At 36.5% G+C, this 7,983-nt stretch overlaps 1 protein-coding gene across 3 annotated transcripts; it reads right to left on the bottom strand.

Moving 5' to 3' along the window:
- Window positions 1-2,727: 2,727 nt before the first annotated feature.
- Window positions 2,728-7,242, bottom strand: LOC146938206 (elongation factor 1-alpha-like). Of its 3 annotated transcripts, none has more exons than XM_085752215.1 (4): window positions 6,658-7,242; window positions 5,591-5,675; window positions 4,195-4,692; window positions 2,728-3,998 (listed from the first exon to the last, which is right to left on the bottom strand). In XM_085752215.1, the coding sequence occupies exons 3-4, from the start codon at window positions 4,657-4,659 to the stop codon at window positions 3,084-3,086; spliced, it is 1,380 nt and encodes a 459-aa protein (XP_085608341.1). In that variant the 5' UTR covers window positions 4,660-4,692; window positions 5,591-5,675; window positions 6,658-7,242; the 3' UTR covers window positions 2,728-3,083. The 3 variants fall into 3 exon arrangements, with proteins under 3 accessions (XP_085608341.1, XP_085608340.1, XP_085608339.1); XM_085752214.1 differs by having other exon boundaries at window positions 6,317-7,221; XM_085752213.1 differs by lacking the exon at window positions 6,658-7,242 and adding an exon at window positions 5,797-5,842.
- Between the last annotated feature and the right edge of the window lie 741 nt (window positions 7,243-7,983).

The following is a 7,983-nucleotide window of genomic DNA, read 5'->3' as shown; positions in this document are numbered from 1 at the left end:
CCTCACGATGCAAAGCATTATAGAGAAATCCTGTAAAAGAGCAGTGAGTATCTTCCCCATTAAAACTGAGAAAAATATCATAGCGGGTAGTGAATAGTGATTGTACTGTTGAGTCCACAATCTTCAAGGTCTTACATCATCCACTCCCTTTGAAGTTTAGGCGAGTTGGATCTTTTTTCAACTCCCTTATGAAAATCGGGGAAGTTGATGGACAATCTTTTTCAACTCCCTTATGAAAATTGGGGGAGTTGACCTCTTTTTCAAGGTCTTACATCATCCCCTCCTTTTGAAGATTAGACGAGTTAAATCTTTTTTTTAATTCTCCAATAAAAATTAGGCGAGTTGATGGATACTTTTTTCATACAAATGGAACTTTCTCATACACATTTTTGTTTCGCATTTAAACTTACTGATATATGAGGCTAACAAACAAGTTTAAATACATATATGATTGAAGCATTGAACTCGAAAATTATAATAGAATTTAATATATGATGATTATTGGTAGTTGAGGATAATGTAAGTGTCTAAAAGTAGGATCCTATAACTCATGAAAACTTATGAAATCATGGCGAATTACAGTTTTCAAACTATCGATTGTCTTTCTCAATTTATGCACAATATAAACACATGAAACTTTTTTTTGGTAGTGATAAACACATGAAACTAATCATATAATAATAATTACAATAAAAAAAGATAACAATTTTCTCATTATATTTATTAACATGTATAATTAATATTAGGATGCGTACAAGTATGCAATCAGGATCATTACTAGCGAAATGCAGACTAAATTCCAATAAACAATATCAATGGTAAAATACAAACAAAGGCTAGAGAAAAGAAGATGGTGTGTCCAACGTGTACAAACATTAGTTTTTGAATCAATATGAACCTCACGTACCGTGACACTCCTAGGCCATTTTCCTCTCTTAGATAAAATTTCCTTCATCTAATTTTTATGTATTCTAATGTGCATTTAAAATAAAATCTGATAAAACCAACATTTGCATATGTCATAATGCAGGTTAACAAATTCAATTTGTAGAAAACTGCTACACAAAGAGAACAAAACGGTTGATAAATAGAACCACCATACTTTGTATGTATGTTTATTTGAAAGTTGAAAACAAAACCAAATTCACGATGACAGCCACAAAAACAGTAACCGCTCGTACTTAGATCAGAAATTATGTAGATGCTAGTTGTCTTGTCAAAGTTCATGACAATCAAGTAAATTGAAAGTTAATGATTTTGTAAATATAAAAAATGTTTATAATCACAAGTACAAGCAAAGTGTAAAATATTTCAGCCACTTACATGTTCTGGAACCACTAGGAGTTCTGGAGAGGATATCTGGAGGTTATTACAACCAGCGGCGAAGCTAGAGTCATTTATACGAGGGGGCCAAATACAAAGATTTTTTTTAGGTAAAGAAATTTTTTTTTTTTTTTAAGGTTATATATTAAATTTAAGGGTTAAATATGCTTAATCTCTATAAAATTAGGCTTCATGAGTCAAATATATATATTCATAATTGGATATTTGAAAATAGACTAACAATTTCTTTTTCGATGTAAATAAATAAACAATTTGTATTAATCTATTGTCCATTTTGTTTGACTATTGATAATTTTGATTGCTAAAAATACTCTCTCTATAGTTGTTGTAGAGACCGAAATGTCAAAATAAGACAAATATGTTTATTAATCAAATATTAGTTTGTTAATCTTTTTATTTGTGCTAATATTTTGCGAATAAACTTGTTTGAGGTGGCCAAAAATATATTATTGGGGTAGCTAGCTAGGATAATACACTTAATCATTCAATGAAAATACAAATTTTGGGGTAGCCAAAGCTACCCCACCCTTCCCCAAGCATTCGCCCCTGATTACAACACTTTCGTTTTGTTTATTTGATCAAGGCTGCCTTACGCCTTACGGTGTTGTGGTCGTGGACCATGCAAATATGCTACTTTTACTAACTGTCATTCATTCATTGATTGGTCTTTCTTTGTAGCAATCACACTTTTCTTGTTCTTTTTACAATGATGGGTGACTTTATTAAACAAAAATTAGATATACTCTGATATACTCTACATAATCAGCAACAGAACCCCATTCCTAATCTTTAAGTAAGCAAAAATACACTTTACACACACCACCGCCACACATTAAGAAGCAACTCCAAGTCCCTTCAAAATTCTAATCCTCAAATGTCAAAATCTCAAATTGGCTTTGATTCCCAACTAGAAAAAAGTAAATGCACAAAACCATAAAGAAGATAAACCACCTAAGATTCTAGCACCAGAGATAGTTGCAAATTAACTGTTAATGAGGTCTAGACATCAACATCAGAATTTAAACTCACATCGTGAAATATGAGCTGAATCAGAATTTAAACTCACATCAGAACATGATACATCCTAAACCATTTTCTCACCACAAATACAAACAGCAATTATACCCTCTGTAATCAGCAACAGACCCCCATTCCAAATTTCTAAGTAAAGCACAAATGATAAGCAGGTCTCGAATAAAACAGGCATTGATTCAATTCAAGGTTTTTCTGATGAAATGAGAAATTGAAACGAGTTTTTCTCTAAATTTTCATAGGGCACCAAGTCATACATGGTAATATCAAGGGCACCAAATTGACCTTTAGAATGAAAACTATACTTTGCCATTAAAAAGAAAAAAATATAATGAAAACTATACAGGAGTCTAGCATAAAATCAAGGGTTAATGACTTCCATTTTAGTAGTTAATGAGAAACATGACCCAGCAAAAACTTAAAACATCAGACCAAGGAAGTTGATATTCTACAGAAAATCAGCAGGTCCTTGCTTACAAAATCCAAGTATTCACACTAGACAATGTAATCATAGCATAAAAACGAAATAGAAACTATCCTGCCACCATCGATCTAGAAGCTTGTTATGGGAACAAAAGCTGCAAGACGATGGTGCAGAATTCACACTTAACCTACTAAACAAGTTTCTACAAGATGAGAAATAGACATAAAACGGGTAAAAGACCATATTGATAATAGACTTCCCTAGATAGATCATCCTACAAGATTCACTCCTCCAATGCCTTCTTCTTCTTCTTCTTCTTCAACTTCTTCAACGCCGTCTTACTGACGATCTTATAATCCTTCGTAACAGATTTGATGACTCCAAAAGCCACAGTTTGACGCTTGTCTCTGACAGCAAAACGGCCGAGTGCAGGATAATCTGAAAGAGCTTCTACCACCATGGGTTTGGTGGGAATCATCTTAATAATACCAGCATCACCTTGCTCCAAGAATTCGGGATACCTCTCAAGAGTCTTACACTTACCACAACGCCAGTCGAACTTGGTAACAAGCTTAGCAAACTTGACAGCAACGTGGGAGGTGTGGCAGTGAATAACAGGTGTATAGCCATTTCCAATCTTACCAGGGTGATTCGTTATGATAACATGAGATGTAAATTCAGCAACCTTCATGGCTGGGTCGTGCTGGGAGTTTGAGGCAACATAGCCTTGCCTGAGTGGCTTCTTAGCAGGCACATTCGTCACATGAAATCCCACCATGTCACCAGGAAGGGCCTCATCGAGAGTTTCATGGTGCATCTCCACAGACTTTACTTCAGCATTCAGCCAAATTGGGGCAAAAGTCACTGCCATACCAGGTTTCAAGATACCAGTCTCAACACGCCCCACAGGCACACTTCCAATTCCCCCAATATTGTAGACATGATTAAGTGGTAATCTGAGAGGCTTGTTTGATGGCCTCTTGGGCCTTTCAATTTGGTCAATAGCTTCAAGAAGGGTGGGACCCTTGTACCAGTCAAGGTTAGAAGAGCGCTCAAAGAGGTTATCTCCCTCAAAACCAGAGATAGGAACATATGGAGTTTTATATCTGTCATAGCCAATCTGCTTCAAAAAGGGAAAAAGTAGCTTTACCATTTCATTATACCTATCCTCAGAGTATTTGGGTGTAGTGGCATCCATCTGTCAAAATAGATGATAATTAGTACTTATATAAATGAAATTATAAAAACAATCAAATACAAATTAAACAACAACATCCAAGCCTTATCCCGCTAAGTGGGATCAAGGAAGAAAGTAAATACCATGCTTTGGTATGTGCTCACTCAGTTCACAAAAGAATCAAATACAACTTTAAAAGGGCCGAAAATATAAATACCTTGTTGCAGCAGCAGATCAGTTGCCTCACACCTAGAACGGAAGCAAGAAGCAAGTGTTCACGGGTCTGACCATGCTCAGACATACCAGCTTCAAACCCGTCAGTTGTGGAATCGAGGATTAGAACAGCACAGTCAGCAATGGAAGTCCCAGTGATCATGTTCTTGATGAAATCCCTGTGTCCAGGGGCATCAACAAGAGTGCAGCAGTACTTGGTTGTCTCAAACTTGGTGAGAGAAATGTCAATTGTGATACCTCTTTCACGCTCAGCCTTGAGCTTGTCAAGCACCCAAGCATACTTGAATGAACGCCTGTTCATCTCAGTAGCTTCTTTCTCGAGTATCTCAATGTCATTCTTGTCAATACCTCCAAGCTTGTATATCAAATGACCAGCAGTGGTTGACTTCCCAGAGTCGACATGACCAATAAACACGATATTAATACGAAACTTTTTCTCCTCACCCATTAGTAGTCCTTAAACTTGAAATCACAAAAGGATCTGCCAGAAAACAAGACACAATATAAGTAATAAAAACAACAACACAGCATTCTGACAACAACAACAACAACAACAAATGGGCAGATAGAGCAGGCACAACATAGTCCAAAAACAAACAAATATACACAATTCAAAAAGAACCTCTTTATCATGATCACGTGAATAGTGTAGGATATAATATGTTATTATTATTATTTTTTGAATCACGTCGATTATACTAAAATCGTACCACTCGCGGATAAAACGAAAAGGGACAAACAAGCCGGTGCCGTACAAAGGTGGAACACCGAATGAAATCTAAACAACTACAGGAACTGCAAAATTCCAAACCAAACAGCCCACCTCCCAACTTTGGCAGTACACTAGAACCCAACCAAGCATACTATTGCTTCAAACACTAGGTCCCAAACTAAAAAACAGGCACCGACTGAGCATAACAGTTCACCAGAAAAATAAACCAAAGCCAACTAAACCACTAACAGAAACAAAACACCAAGTGCAAACCCACCAAACCTCCAAACACGCACACAAACCACTGTCATAGTGCAAACACGTTTGCATATTTATAATCCAAAAACATAAACGATTAACAAAGTAAGAACATGAACGATGCCAAAAAAGAAAATACCTTAATAACAAGAAAACAAAGTTAAAGAACAAGAAAAATTAAAACATTGCAAACTTAAAACTTATGGATAATAGGCCAGAAGCCACCAAGGAAGGACATACAAACTAATCCTAGCTTGTGAATTTACACCTAAAAACTTACAATGGAGACCTCTTCTCACCGTAGAAGGAGTTAATGAATTGGGACACAAAATATAACCAGGTTAAGCTTCATGAATCAGGCACATCTTCCTAACCATTGAAACAGCAAAAAATAGAAAGAGGAACTTACTGAAAGAGGAAAAACAAGCAGCAATCCTTTCAATCCTGGAACTCCTGAACGACGAACCCTTTAAGCCAACGCTTGATTCTTGAAGCTTGAAGCAGAAGAGGAAAAACGCGTTATAAATATCACATGTACACAAAAACAATAGGCTAAAATGCCCTAAGTTTGGCCCCGTAGCAATTACTAAAAAAACCAGTCTTTTATACTCCTACCATATGAGACCTATTCATGTCATGTATATTAGACGGCGCCGTTCTTATCATCAATATCACCAATTCGTAGGTTTATAGCACAATTTTTTGTAAGCATGTGATTACATAGGATCATTTTTTATATTTATTGTTTTGGCTAAAATGCACTTTTGGCCCCCTAAGTTTGGCACCGTAGCAATTTTGGCCCCCTATTAAAAAAAACAACTTTTCAGCCCCCAACTTCACCCCCTTTTGCAACTCGGTGGCCCCCTTCAATTTTGACTCGGTCAAAGCTCAGGTGACCAATAGATGGACGCCACGTGGCATATAATAAATTAAAATTAAAAAAAACCAATTAATTATTTACATAATTAATTAATTAAATAAATAATGGCATATAATAAATTAAAATTAAAAAAAACCAATTAATTATTTACATAATTAAATAAATATAAAAAAAAAGAAATAAAAAATAAAAAAAGCCATCTTCTTCCCACCACCTTCCAACCCCAACATTCGCCATCTTCCAAACCCAACATACCATGGATGCTTGGTCTGAAATCCAAATCAAGAAAATGGAAGTTGGTGGTAATGACAATCTCAACGATGAGTTGCAACCCACACCACCATCCTTCTTCATCATCATCCCATTCTCCAAACCCAGAATTACTTCACACACCTCCACCTCTCAATATACCCCACCGTAGCACACCTCCCTCCCAACAACCACCTCCATCCTTTTCTTCTTCTCTTCACAAACCAACCTAATCACAACACTAAAAATCCAATTAACTAAACATTAACACTAAACACCAAAGCTTAAATAACATTAACACTAAAAAAACAGCTAATCAACAACGATGTTGAACAACAATCACAAACATGTGCTGAATTTGTGGTTGATATTCGGTGGTTGTGATCTGGTGAATGGTGGCATTGACGAGTCCGGTGGCGCCGAAGGTGGAGAATATGGTTGTGGTTGTGGTGTTGAGAACAGATCCAGAATTCATATGAGGATGTTGGTAACTACATCGGAGCCGAAACCAGTGACAATGCCGAAGGCAGTAGAGGAGGATGATGGTCTTCGTCTTCGCTTTCTCCTTTAACTTCGTCTTCGCTTTCTCTTCAAGGTGTGGATGTTGCGGTGCCGATTAGTGCTTCTCCAGTGAGTGTTGTAACGGTGAAAGCTTCTGAAGAGGATGGGATTGGAGCTTTGAATTTGAGGAAGGAGGTTCAGGTGGTGATGTGAGGAGTAAGTCGACGAGGGATTTTAGGAATTTGAACGGCGGTGGTGCACCGGCGAGATCGAGGTCGACGGAGGATATTTATACGCGGTCACAATTGGAAGCTTCTGCGGCGGGTAAAGTTAAGAGGGATTTTTTGCGAAGAAGATGGCGGAGAATGAGTTGAGGCCGGAGGGACTTCCACCATCGCAAGGTGGGAAGTATGTTGGGTTTGGAAGAAGGTGGGAAGAAGATGGTTTTTTTTATTTCTTTTTTTATATTTATTTAATTATGTAAATAATTAATTGGTTTTTTTTAATTTTAATTTATTATATGTCACGTGGCGTCCATCTATTGGTCACCTGAGCTCTGACCGAGTCAAAATTGAAGGGGGCCACCGAGTTGCAAAAGGGGGTGAAGTTGGGGGGCTGAAAAGTTGTTTTTTTTAATAGGGGGCCAAAATTGCTACGGGGCCAAACTTAGGGGGCCAAAAGTGCATTTTAGCCAAAACAATAAATATAAAATACGATCCTATGTAATCACATGCTTACAAAAAATTGTGCAATAAACCTACAAATTGGTGATATTGATGATAAGAACGGCGCCATCTAATGTACATGACATGGATAGGTCTCCTATGGTAGGAGTATAAAAGACTGTTTTTTTTAGTAAATAGTTTTTTTTTTGACGTTTAGTAGATAGTTGTACATTGGTTACCGTGTTAGAGGTAAATTTTATTTAATATTTAAGTAATTTATTCAATTGCATGGTCAATTTTGGTATTTTCTCTTAAATAAAATATTGTTTTTCAATCCAGATTTTTGGATTAACACCGTTACAGTGTTACTTGCAAAATTACTCATCCTGCACTGTTTGGATCAAGAACACCATATGCTTTCACTTTCTTGCTTTCATCTGTGTTGATACCAGAAAATCCTTAATCATCATCATTATCAATTTCTTCTTCATTATTTCCTCTTCTTAC

The sequence above is a fragment of the Medicago sativa genome, chromosome 3, assembly GCF_051527215.1.
Source record: "Medicago sativa cultivar Bolivia chromosome 3, Bolivia_mono, whole genome shotgun sequence".
In the NCBI taxonomy this organism is placed as follows: domain Eukaryota; kingdom Viridiplantae; phylum Streptophyta; class Magnoliopsida; order Fabales; family Fabaceae; genus Medicago; species Medicago sativa.
Note: the sequence above shows the minus strand (reverse complement) of the source record. Positions and strands in the feature narration are given on the sequence as shown.

Bases quoted from the DNA above. Each gene is read 5' to 3' on its own strand.
- LOC146938206 (XM_085752215.1), bottom strand. From the start codon at position 4,659: ATGGGTGAGGAGAAAAAGTTTCGTATTAATATCGTGTTTATTGGTCAT. The intron at 3,999-4,194 runs GTATTTATATTT...CTATTTTGACAG, and splicing joins TGATCTGCTGCTGCAACAAG to ATGGATGCCACTACACCCAA.